General features: G+C 28.4%; 1 protein-coding gene across 3 annotated transcripts in view; it reads left to right on the top strand.

Annotated features, from left to right (window-relative positions):
• Positions 1 to 13,723, top strand: part of ATP7 (copper-transporting ATPase 1) — a 100,136-nt gene that overhangs the window by 38,748 nt on the left and 47,665 nt on the right. For 2 of the 3 annotated variants that reach the window (XM_067278758.1, XM_067278759.1), the window contains exon 4: positions 7,954 to 8,863. In XM_067278758.1, coding sequence (XP_067134859.1) covers positions 7,954 to 8,863 — 910 coding nt within the window. Of the gene's footprint in view, positions 1 to 1,715; positions 1,853 to 7,953; positions 8,864 to 13,723 lie in introns of those variants that run through there. The other variant, XM_067278760.1, reaches the window with a different exon arrangement.

Genomic DNA, 13,723 nt, shown 5'->3' with positions numbered 1-13,723 from the left:
AAATTGAATTTCCTAATGGCTAGTCTCAAAATCTTAATATATTTTTAGCTATCTTTTAATCAGTGATCTTGAACTTTATCTGTTTATAACTGAAACCAAAAATGTTTATAGTTAGAAATTTGAAGTTCATTAGGCTGATAATGATCTAATGACAGATTTACATTGTACACTTCTTTTATTGAATTAAAATTTTAAATTTTGTCTTGAAAAATTATAATTTTTTTTTATATAAGAATATTAAATGCTTTTTTTTTCCTGTTAAGTTTATTGACCCTTGGAAGTTGTCAATTCTAAAAAAATATAAACGATGTCTAACGTAAGGCTTTGGAATGTGAATACATATTAAAGTTATAAGATTAAATTTAAAAAATTAATTTTGTATTATTTAATAATTAAAAATTCAAATAAACTAAAAATTAGTAATGGAAAAAATTGCAATAAGTTTGTAATTTAAAAAAAAAATTATGTTGTGGGCTTAGTTGAATTTGGGCTTATAGAAATTTTTTTTGTAGTCCAAATTCATTTATTTAATTAATTTTCTTGTAGCCCAAAAAAAGGGCTTAGTAGTTAGGATTGTGTTGTTGAGATGTAATAACTTTATTTAATCATTGGACTGCAATTTGAAAAAATTCTAGACCGGAAAATTTCACCGTTGTCCGTCCGTCCGTCTCTTTCCTTAATGTCGAGAATAGAATTAGGTAGATAAAATCCAGGACTAGATATGGAAATCTTAGGTGCAGGAGACCCCAATTAACTATATATGAACTTCCAATGCAAATTGGAAGGCACTCTATTTAAATTCAAAACTTTTTCTTAAAAGAAGTTAGATAGATGATCGGCACAACTCCATTGCTGATGGAAAAGTATTATGTACAGGGGCATGACACTACAGTACTAATTTGAGGTAGAGAACATGTATTTTAAATTAAGTAAATTAAAAATATCGTTAAAAATTGCAGCCCGGCATCGTGACGACGTCACAATAAATAATTGCTCGTTCTTAATAAATTTTATTTTAATAGTAAACATTCGTCGACGTATTCCTAAATCTCTGGCTGTTCCGTATTCTGTTATATTCATATTTCTAAATAAAATACAAAATATATTTTGTATTTTTGTATTCCAATGATTTAATATGTAATTGGTTAAGTACAAGAATAAATATTCTTTAACTTCTAACTCTTGATCCTTGTTTGTGAATAAGGATATTAAAAAGTCAAATTAATATATTTTGGAATTTCTTTATGGCTTCATTTTTAGATGTACACAAGATTCTAATTTTAGAAGATATCTGATGCTCTAAATTCTAATTTTAGATTGTAACATGAACCATAAAGAGATTAAAGCATATTTATATGAAATTTTGACTTCTGAAGAGTGGTTTTTATGTAATTTTTCATTCCTCCAATTGAATAATTTTTATATAGAAGTAGCCTTTAGTGTAAAATTGAAAAAGTTAGTAATTAAATTGTTTATAAAAAAAAGTTTTATTTCTTAATTTACAATATGTTGAGTTTATTGATTTTATTGCTGCAAGGAGATAAATAGGCTCATGTTTTTATTAAACTGATTTGTTATTCAGAATGAATAGAATAGATTTTGATGAGATGACATAAAACTATGGAATTGAATGTCACCAGCTGGCAAATGCTAATTCTGCAAAGTCAGTAAAATCCAACATTCCGTTATTGTGATACGGAACTTATTCAGGATGTAAAAATTTTTTTTTAAATTAGTCGTTTTTTATGAATGAGATCTGGATACACTTGTATAACCTGTTCTGTAACAGACACTGCAAGGATTTGTATTTAAGGTTATGATACATAAGGTTATCTAGTGTGTTATATGAAACGTACGTAACATTTTTTAATTACTTTCTTTTTTTTTCTATCTTCCTTTACTAATAATAATTTTAAATATTGAAACTAACCATCTTAGTATATTATATATTAATACTTATGTGATTAATATATTAACTTTTTATATATTGCCATTCAAATACTGTGATTATGTTATGAATCAGGAGTCACCTTAAAGAAAAAAAAAACATGATTTTGAATTATATTTTGCTTTAATTACTAGTTACGATTGTATTTATTTTTATTTGCGTACATTAAATTTTTGATATTTTTTATGCTTTGACCAATTTGTTGTTTAAAATGCAATTAAATTAGTTTTGTGTGTTCTTAGAACATTTTAAACCTTGTGTAAATTGGCAAATTTCTTCCTGATTACAATAAAACAAACTTTTGAGTATATAATATACTGGACGATTAGAGTTTGTTTGATTATTTAACTATTTACGTGTAACTAACCCCAACAATTTTATAACATCAGATAGAATGTTGACCAATTAAAAAGAGAAAGAAAAATTCAAACATGTACAAACATATGTAAATGACCTGAAGTAGGGCAGTCAAACTGTTTGAAAACATTTGTTATTTGTAATGTGCTACTGGAATAAAGCGAAGGTTATCTATGTGATTATTATTAGAATGTTGACTTCAATCATTGATTCCTGTGATCTTCATTTGTGCATGAATAAATTACTTTCCCAAATGTGTGTAGTACTTATACTGCAGGGATTACAATGATTTTTTTATAGCAATTGCTAACCCATTTGTCAAACACACTTTTTTTTTGCCATAATAGAAAGCTATTTGCCAGGTTACTTTTTTGCTTACTCCTTCGTTTGTGCTATGCATGCTACATATGTTAGCAACACATATGCATCCATGGCAATGCACTCACACAATGGTTTATATGCAAGATTGGAAACGTTCTAAAAAACTTTTTAAATCATTGCACGTAACTGTTCTTAGAATCTCGGTATATGTGAACCTGATGAAGACTGAATACTAAGGTAAAAAACATTTGTTATTTCGATTAAATATTTTTACTGGATAGTCAAAGGTTTTAGTGAGTGGATCAAAGGATTTACTGTGACTTTTTGTACCAACCCAAAATAAAAGAAGACTGACAATATGCTAAAAATGCAGAGTTTTACGACTAAGTTTCTCGAGCGTCTATACTTTTGTTTGTTTACGGTAAAATTGTATCAAACCGAGATCGATTCGTGTTTTGCGATCCTCTTTTTCGTCGAACGACTTTCCCCCTGGTATCTGGCTCTCTGGCTATTTATCATTCCAATTGCCAGATAAATATGATTTTTGCAAATTGCAAATTTTGCGACAGGCAACCGATCCCCCGTACTATATGCGTGTTGCAATTTCTATCCACTTACGAACATGTTGAATGTTGTCGATCGATTCTGTTAGCAGAAATTATTTACATTTGTTTTACTATATTTAACTTTTATTTTTCTTTTAAATCTGGAATTCTACTAGGTTGCATTATCTGTTTTGTTTTGGAGATATTTTGTATTTAAATGTTACATTATGTTCTATTGGTAAGCCATATTTTATGTTTGAATATTGTTTTATTGTATTTATTTGCAACTGCTGTTCTTTGTTTTAACCTATTGTAGTTATATAAACTAATGATGATCTATAAAGAGATTGAAAATGTTTTTACTATTTCTTGAACTAAGCAGGATTTATTTGTGAGGTATAGATTTATTGATGCTGTGAGCCAGTCAGAATTGTTGCTGTTCTGCTGGTATATTACACAAAACACTTATTATGAATATTCATTTATAATAGATTTGTAGGATAACAATCAAAACTAAGTAAATCAGTGATATGTGACCAGTCAGATGCCACCAACTTCTGGTATTGACAAGTTTATACCACGTGAGAAAATCTTTTATTTCATCACCATGTTTAATGTCTTTGAAATTTTCTCAATATATTAACTTTGGTACTAAATGAAACAAACTGCTGTTTTTCATTATAAGTGATTAAAATTAATTTGTAAAAAATTGTTGCATCTTTGATTTGTGATGATTGAATCTTTTAAGAATACAAAGCAGATTATTCCGAAGAAGAAAATCACGACCAGCCATTTTTCCCATTAATAAAAGAAGAAAACGAAGTTGCAGTTCCCCTCCGACGGACAGAGATCCTCCGGAAGTAACAAGAAGTCTTCTGGACGAAAAACTCGACTACAGTTTGAAGAATTTTGCAAATGGAGAAAATTACCCGAAAAGAATTTAAGAATATGATATCTCTTTGAATTTATTTTTGTTGAGAATAAAATAATTGAAGAAAGAAACTTGAAAGGGTTAAATATCAAGGAATCGGGATATTTGTAATATTTATTTGGATTTAACATCTATTGGTTTTTTCAATCCCGTCTTTGAATTAACAACAATAAATATGTAATTTCTACTCGTTCTCTTGATAGATATTTTAGTTACAAGCATAAATTAAGCTGAAGGGAACAAATGTTACAAGTAATTGACTATTCCTACTTTTTTATACCAGGAAATGCATCTGGGTCAGAAATTTCACAAGTGAGCTTTATTTAATATGTTGTTTCTCAGCCATTCTCAATGTAGGCCTGGCTGAATTACTCACTATGACTAAAAAACAGCTCTAGATAGAAAGAGCCAAAATGAATAATAATCTATAAGTGATAATAGTGATAATAACTAGTAAATCTCTTACTGAATTTGTATGTATACTCCTTAGTTTTGACACTTTACTATTGCATTGATCTTGTTAGCAGTTAAAAAGTTTTTAAATTAGTCTGTGCATCTCATCAGGGAGGAAGAAAAGACAGTTCGACATATAAGAATTAGATATAGTATACCATGGTTTTATCAAATTAGGATTGTCTTTGTTATAGAAAATAAAATTAGTCATGTGATTTCAAGGATGTTCTTGTTCATAAGTTTGAAATGAAAATTTTTGACGCATAAATAAATATATTCTACAGCTTTGAAATTTAAGTTTCTTCATTTTTAACAGTTTAAAATAGTAGACTTTGCTTGTCTCTTGAAAATTAGGTCAAAGACACTCACCGTATGTTGCAATTGATTAGTATCACTGATTCAATATGTTACACATTCTTATTTCTGAATTTTCGTTCTTTCTTTCTGGAAGTTGTTGGACTACAAGAGAACTTCTGGAAGTAGAATGTAATACATTTTTTTAAATATTACTTTAAGAGTATATTTCAATGTAATTATAATTATCTGTAAGTTTATAATAATAATTTAATAAACTGTTGAAAGAGTTGTAAAGTAAAAGTTCTTAGGATTTTATATGTATAAATTAAGCACTTCCTACTCCTTTTCGGGCCGTATTTAATCAAACTTATCGTTAGATCGTACGCTCTTCTACGATATTGCCGAGTTTTATTTGAGTTTTTTAAATTGTAAACGAATTATTTTACAAAATTTAGACTAATGATAGATTATATTGCTACCAGGCAAGTGTTTTTATAATTTGAATAAAAGCTTTTAATTTTCAGAATACTTTGAATATTTTTAAACTAGTAAAATTAGTAAACAGAATTTTTATGGTATTCAAAACCCTTGTAGAGGCATCTTTTGCAGTTGATTCTTTTATCATATTGTCAACAAATCTGTATCAGAATTACTGTGATACCATTTAAAAGTTTAAAAAGAACTTTTTCTAGAGTTTTATTAATTTAACTGTTCAAACTTGATAATTAATCCAGTAAGCAAAAGCAGTCAAGATGAGTAGACTCAAGTAGCACAAAAAAAAAATTAATTTTTATGTAAAATCTTATGAAACATGTTAATAAAATATTTTATATTAAATTATTTTACTATATCTTATGTGCTTTTTGATTTTATTTTTAAACTTTCATTATCTTCAGATATGTCTCTGCAGATTATAAGCTAGCGAAGATTGCTTTAAATCAAGGTTTTTTTTTGGGTGATATTTTTGATTAACACTCTTCTAAATAAATGATATTAGATATTAAAATTTTATTGCGTTGTGAATGAAAATTGAGAAAACTATAGGATACATTACGGATATTTCGTACAATTTTAATTAAGAAAGTCTAAATTATTCTATTTTCTATTCTACATTAGCTTTTTTTTCTAGTGTAATTATAATTTACTGTGTGTTATTAATATTTGATATTTAGCTTAGCTTATTTTATGTATAAAATGGACCTATTATAGTAATATAACTTTCTGTAAGCTTGATAGTTACACAAATATTAGTTACTGTAATAATATATCTGTCAAGTCTATTAATAATTAATATAGTTTATAAAATTCTAAATTTCTATGAAAATATTAATTTATATTCTACTCTGTTTGACTGCATCTTAAGATAATTTTCATAACTAGAATATTGGAAGAAGAGATATTATTTTATTGTGTTTGTTTCATACTTCAGTTAAATATCCAAAAACATTATAAACAAATAACTGTTATGCTTATACATATCAAAGCCTAAATCTGTACGTTAAATTTAAGCCAGATATTGGACTTTTTGAGCCATATTTATGCTGATTTTTAATTTTAAATCAAATTTTGATATTAATTTAAAAAACAGTGTAAATATAGCCCAAAAAATCAACAATATTTGGTTTAAGTTTAGAAATAACTTTCATTATTAGGCACATTTCAATTTTGAATGTTAGTGTAATGGATGACACTCGTACTTTTAGAGTCCTACATTGTTCCATTTATTACTATTGTTTTTCTGGATTCCTAAATCAATTTATTGTAAATTGCAGTAAAAATGAGTAACATACAACAGGAGTTTAGTCTCAACTACCTTTGATTATACCAAAGTTTCAGTATCCAAGATAATAGGAGGCTTACACGCAATATTCACAGCCAAATCATGCATAAATATATTGGATGTTAATCTCTTAAGAATTTGCATGTTTCAATATGTGACACAAGCCTTCTGTTGGATACCAGAATCTTTCGTGTTATTAAATTTAGCTAGAAAGGGCCCTGGAATTACTACAGTTAGTCTAATAATTAGTTTAATAGCTTTTATATTAATAGAATTTTACTGGGTTATATATCATAGTTTGATATTTTAATACTTTTCAATAATTAATTAATAAACAAAATTTTTTTTATTGCAATTTGAATGCATACAAATTTAGTTTCTATTCAATGAACAAAGTATTTTCTACAAAATGCTTTAATACATGATTAAAATTAGTGATTTAAATATGTATATATGTATTTATTTTATTTTTTCTTTTCTTGTATTACAATAATCAGTTTAAGAGTGAATAAATAATTATCTAAATATCTTTAAGCATATTATATAAACTCTGATAAAAATCAATGTTTATGTAATGTGGTTAAAGCATACAATCTCTCATAAACTTTTAATCTCTGGAGAGAATTAGTAGGTAAGGTCTTAAACTAAATGTTGCTTTAAATGAAAAGAAACAGATTATGAAATAATTTTTAAAAGAAAATGTAAATGATTATGCAATATCCTGTAATTTAACATTAAACAAGTAGTTTTTGACCTTCCTCTAAACTTTTCGAAAATTGAGAGAATTTTCCTGGAAGAGAGAAAGGTCAACATGGAATTCACAAGTGTTTTCCCATCTTTTGTTACTATTTTTAATTGTGTTGAATGTTTTCCACTTAGTAATTTTCAAAGGAAATGATTCAGAGATGATAAAAATTTACGTCGAAGGATGTGATGAAACTAAAAACATCCTAAATTTATTAAAATGTATTGGCAAAGATATTTGTTTTGGAATAATAAGACATACAAAATTTAATGTATTATATTATATAAAGAATTCCTTTGTATTAAAATACAAATTATAAAAAAATTGCATTTTTTAGCATAAAATATTAAGTTTTTAATTATTTTATGTAAATTTATTATATTTTTTTATTAACAGCATGTGTTTTGATTAATAGCAATATTATAGCCATAATTATTATATATAAAATATGTTATAGTTAATGTATTTTAAACTATATATAATGTATTTTTTTTCCTTGGAAAATTGCCAAGGATATATTCTATTTCTCTTTAATTTCCTGGGAATTTATATTGAAATTTTATTGCACCTATTTAGGTTTCTTTAGAAAATAAGCAAGCAGATGTAACGGTCGATAGCAGTGTCATTACTAGTGCCGAATTGATTAGTGCTATTGAAGACATGGGTTTTATAGCAAGATTGTCTAACAATTCTTCCAATATTAGAAAAGTAATCATTCAGGTGGAAGGTATGACGTGTAATTCTTGTGTTAAAAACATCGAAGGAAATATATCTCGGATGAAAGGTGTCGAAAGAATACAAGTTTCTCTCGCAGAAAAATTAGCAACTGTTGTATTTGATTCGACGCTGACAGGTCCCGAAATGCTATGCTCAAAAATTAACGAGATGGGTTTCGTTAGTAGTCTTCCAATACAGAAAGAACTTCCGTACAACCAAGTAGTTACGGTTATTATATATATAGAAGGTATGACGTGTCATTCTTGCGTTCGTAATATCGAAGACAACGTAAAAACTAAAGCGGGTGTTTTGAACGTTAACGTGTCGCTCGAGAAAAAACTCGCCGCAATCGAATATAATCCTTCCGTCGTTAATCCCGAAGAACTGAGGACCACAATAGAGGATATGGGATTTGAAGCTTTATTATCAAAACCAAACTTACAAGCAGTAAATAGTAATGCCGTTCTGGCAATAGAAGGAATGACCTGCACGTCTTGTGTAAAAAATATAGAAAGTAATATATCGGTTATTCCGGGTGTTATTAATATCGAAGTATCTCTTGCCGAACGTACCGGACATCTTCGGTACCAATCGTCTGTGATATCTGCAGTGCAAGTTGCCGATAAAATAGAAGATATGGGATTTAAATGCCATGTCATAAATGATAGTGCTCAAATTAATGGTGTTCTTCCTAATCAAGTTTTAAAGTTAAAAAGTAAAAATCATTCTCCATCAAAAGATAAAGTAGATTTAGGAATTTTGGTTGCAAGTAAGTATATTTTAAAATTTTTTAATGTAAAATTAAAATTATATCATTAATTAATCATTTATTTGGTTATAATAGTAAGTCAGTATAATCATTATGCAAGTCTGAGAAATGTAGATAAGAAGCCTGCACACTGTCAAAATTATCTACAGCAGAATTATTACATCAGAACTGCATTAGATTAAATTATCTGTAAATGGGATGCAGTTATTATAGCTAAAATGTACTCATACAGACATTAAAGAAATATTTTAGAATCTGGATCTATTAATGTATATGATGTACTTCATTTTTAGGTTAGACTTACCAAACACAATGAATTTCAAATTATGTAATAAAACACTTTTAATTTTATTTAAAAATATATTAAAATGTATTCTACGAGATGACTCGTAGTTACCGTTTCTGCCTAGGACGCCACCTACGAGTTATATCGTAGTTTGTTTCCTTGCCATATTTGTGCAGCTACGATGTAATTCGTAGTATATCAGTGTAAATATGAATAGATAGCTTCAGGGGCAAGAACAAAAAATCAAGTTTGGCTTACATGAACAGAACATTTATTAATAAATGAACAGAAAATATAATCATAAAAAGTTTATTCAAAATCGAAAGCAAAACAATATTTTTATTGTTTGTGATAATTTTTAAAACAATCTTCTACGCAAAGGGCTGGCTTCTCAAGACAGATTGGACAGAAATAACGCGTTTCTCGGCGTTTTTTAGCTTTGGTACAAATTCGACATGGCTTTGTCGGATGTTGTTTTTTCTGAGTAGATGGGATACTCTGTAAATAGTGGAGCTTCTGCAATTTAATTTTTTTTGAAACTGGTTGAATCTCTTCTCCAATCAACGCTTTGACGAATGCTTCTCTAAACTTTATAAGTTTTATTTTAGAAGAAGTTGCTTTTTGAAAGAGTTTGTGCGCATTATGTATATATATTTCTATAATATGTAATGCAACCTTTTTGGGCCATCTAATAGTCTTTCTTAGAGCTGTGTAGTACGATAGCATTTGATCTGATCGTCAATGCCAGACATTCCATGATTATAATCTCGAATTATATTCGGTTTCATCGAACATTTTCCATTGCGATTGAACACCTCTACCATTTCAACAACGTGCATGTTTGAAATGGTAAGGACTTCTTGTTTGTCTTTCCATTTACATACAGTAACAGGACCATTTCGCTGCCAAATAAACTCCCCCATCCTCACCAAAAATTTTGTCAGATTCTGAATCACTTAGATTAGTGTAGTAATCAAGTTGTTTTTTAGTCAGTGGTCTTTTCTTATCCATTTTGGGATATTTATAATTTGATTATAAAAATAAATAAAAAATAACACTCTCAAAAAAGACGTAAATGTGATGTGCTCGCCTCTATATCCGATTTATTACTAATGAATTTAGACGCACATCTCCGATTGGCTGTAGCGAAGTGACAGGACGAATCGTGTCTGTGCACGAATTAACTCGTAGTTTGGCTTTAGCGAAGAGCTTTCTGTTACATAAGCCAACTACGAGATAATTCGTAATACCTTTATTTTAAGAAAAACACATTCTATATGCTATTTGATTATTACTATATACTCTGATTAGAGTTTTTAATAATATAATATAATTAAATTAAGTTGGCGTTTTACAACAGAATCCTAAAAAGTCACGTGGCAGTCAACGTGTTAAAAATATATTAAAATGTATTTTATTAAAGCAAATGTAAACCTGCAATTACAATTAAAATTTGCAACGTTATGGGAAGTTACCAGAGGAAATTCTTTTTAAAACTGTTTGCTTTCCTAAAACCTTTAAACCGCAGCCATTTTTGTTGCTATTCAAACGTTTTCTCGAAAAAGGTCATTAAAGATGACTGAAAACGTTTGAATAGCAATAAAAATGGCTGTGGTTTAAAGGTTTTATGAGTAGTTTATTTATTTTTGTTTGCTTTCCTTTTAAGTACCACACTAAAGTGGCTAAACTTTATGAAATATGTGCTGTACTATGTTTTATTGACAAAGTAATCTTCCACAATTCATCTAAGATAATGTTGAATTTTGGTTAAACAAGTTTTAGTTAATCAGCACTCTATTATATACATATTTACTCAAATACAAGACACCATCAAATCTAAATAAGACATGGATTTTTTTTTTGAAAAATACAGAAGTTGAAACAAAGTTATGTCAACAGAATCAGTTCTGTTCACTTTGAATTTGTTCAGTATTTATTGCACAATAAAATAAGTTGTATATCAGTGTTAAAGCTGGAAACATCCATGTCACTTTCCAGGCTAGGCTCTTCTGAATTAACATTGGATATGAAGCTTACATCTTTCTACATGCAATCATCCTCTGTCATTTCTTCATGCAATATTTCTTGAAAAAGTACTGTACAAGTATTCCTGGAATTTTCATTGAAGTGACATTACAATAATAGACTAGCAAGATTGAGCTAAGTTGATCTCTTAAACATTTACTGTTACAAATATTGGTTTAATAGAATAATTAAAATGACGCAATAGAATTAGTACAGAGATATAAAATGTATGGCACTAGACTTTGCTAATTATGTGGTATTACATCAAATCTAAGAAGCACCCTATTTTCAGATACTAAAACCTGAAAAAAGGTGTGTCTTACATTTGAGTAAATACAGTGTATAAATTTTTTTTCTTATGCAGCTGCAACTCATAGTGGCATCACTAAGGGAGTGTGAGGGTGGACACACGTCTTTATGGCTATGAAATGAGCCTGTAGAATTTTTTATAAATAATATTGAATCAGGTACCAAGTATGAGTGTTGCCTCAGGCACCAAAACTGTTTGGCATAGCCCTGACAGCACATTAACCAAATCCAGTTTTTTTCATTGGAAGTTGATATTCCTGATTGTAATCCAAATTATTTTCAGTTTTGCTAATTTAATTTTTTTGTTTTCCTTCCTCATTCTGCCCTATTGGCACTAAGGAGGCTTTTTTAAAGGCCCATCATGGCAGTGACACAGTAGTGAGAGAGGGGTGCCCAATACATCCAGAATGAATCACCCATTAAAAATTCCTGGGGTTGCTTGCCTGGATTTGATACCTGGTCCCCTAAGCAGTATGCTGATGCCTTAATGTATGGCTGTTGATGTGAAAAGACAGCTTACTTGCTCAAAGATAATGGTAACTATGTATAGTTACAATTAAGTTCATTTTAAGTTGCATATTTTAGGATGTTAATTCTGATAGCATTAAATGACTGATAACAATATCTGTGATTTTAATAAGCAAATTCTACTGTATGGGTGTATGTATATGTATGTATATATATATAAAATAGTGTGTGTAAATACAGAAATAATTTATATCCAAAAAATTATAGAATTACTTAAGAATCAAATATAAGTGAAGAAAGTATGTATAAAGAAACTTTTAAAATGATTTTTGAACAATGATTGTATTTACAAAATACAAATAAAATTATTGATGAGACAGAAATTGAGGCACATTTACTTTATAAATTAATTTCATTTCTGCAGTTTTGTAATTCTCTTTTTCTGGATCCTCATAACATCTATTGTATTCTCATTCTAAATTATAACTTCTTTTGACATTTTATTTTAGTTTAGTAATGAAGTGAAAAATGTATTTAAATGAATTATGCATTTGAAAAAATTAATCTATACTTTAAGAGGCTGCACGAAAGGTCACAGGTTCTTCAAGTATGATTTAGAATTAATATGGATAAAAGATAAATATAATAGTTTATCAGGAACTTATGTACTGTACAGTGTGCATTTAATTTACGTCACACTCGAATGGTCTCGTAAAATGTATCTATTATATACTGTTTCAGTTTATAACAAATATATTACAAAAAGGCATTATTTAGTTCAAGGTAATTCTTTATTCAAAAATATATTACAAAAGTTATACCTTAATTACAGTTATTTTCAGAAGATAATTTTAGTCTTATATTGTAGTGTTTATCATGTAGGTGATATTCCAAGAATCATTTAAAAGTTAAAGAAACTCAAAATAGAAATACATATTTTCTCTTTGTATAATTGAATATGTTCTCAAATTCATCAAACATTTTGTTGGATTCTGTCTTTAATTAACAAATGAAAATGTCTATGTATTTCCTCATTCAACAAATTTAAAATACAAACTGTAAAAAATAGTAAAACCAGTAATATAAAATTTATCAAATTCTTTTACAGTGGAACCCCATTTATCTGACTCAAATGAGACCAGGTCTGATTTGGATGACTGAAAATCTGGAAAGTTGTTAATAACATAAATAACACAGTTTATAGACTTTTTATTTTATATTTTTAGTTTCTTCTCCAATGTAACAGCCACTTTCTTTCCTTTAGATGCCATTTTCACGGTGTTTACTGTATTTCACACACGTCGGACGAGTGAAACTCGGCTAAACAATAGAGGCTTTAGGGTGTCGAGTGAATAATAACTCGTGCGGTCACAAACAATAAACTTATTAACTAACACGTTGACTGACTGCCACGAGAAGCACGGCATTTTTATTCGACGGGAAAGTAGCAGTTTTTAAAATTGAAAATCTTTAAAGATTAGAAGAGGTTCAATGAGATATTAAGTATTAATAAATTCAAAGAACACTCCCTCGGAATTCGTAACGATGAACATCAAATGCCGATTCGTAGGAAACGAGTCTATTCTTGTTACAGACAAGAATGTAATTACGAGTTGTTTGATTTTTTGCACTTATAGGTTTTTTTTGTATATCTGTCTTTCTGAGACAGGGATTGTGTTTTATAATCCGGATAAATGGGTCCACTGTACCTGTATATAAAGAAAATGTAAAAAATAACCAGTGCAAAAATATTACTAGTTGATAAGTGTTGT

Source organism: Centruroides vittatus, unplaced genomic scaffold, assembly GCF_030686945.1.
Source record: "Centruroides vittatus isolate TY-2023 unplaced genomic scaffold, ASM3068694v2 contig_817, whole genome shotgun sequence".
NCBI lineage: Eukaryota > Metazoa > Arthropoda > Arachnida > Scorpiones > Buthidae > Centruroides > Centruroides vittatus.
Note: the sequence above shows the minus strand (reverse complement) of the source record. Positions and strands in the feature narration are given on the sequence as shown.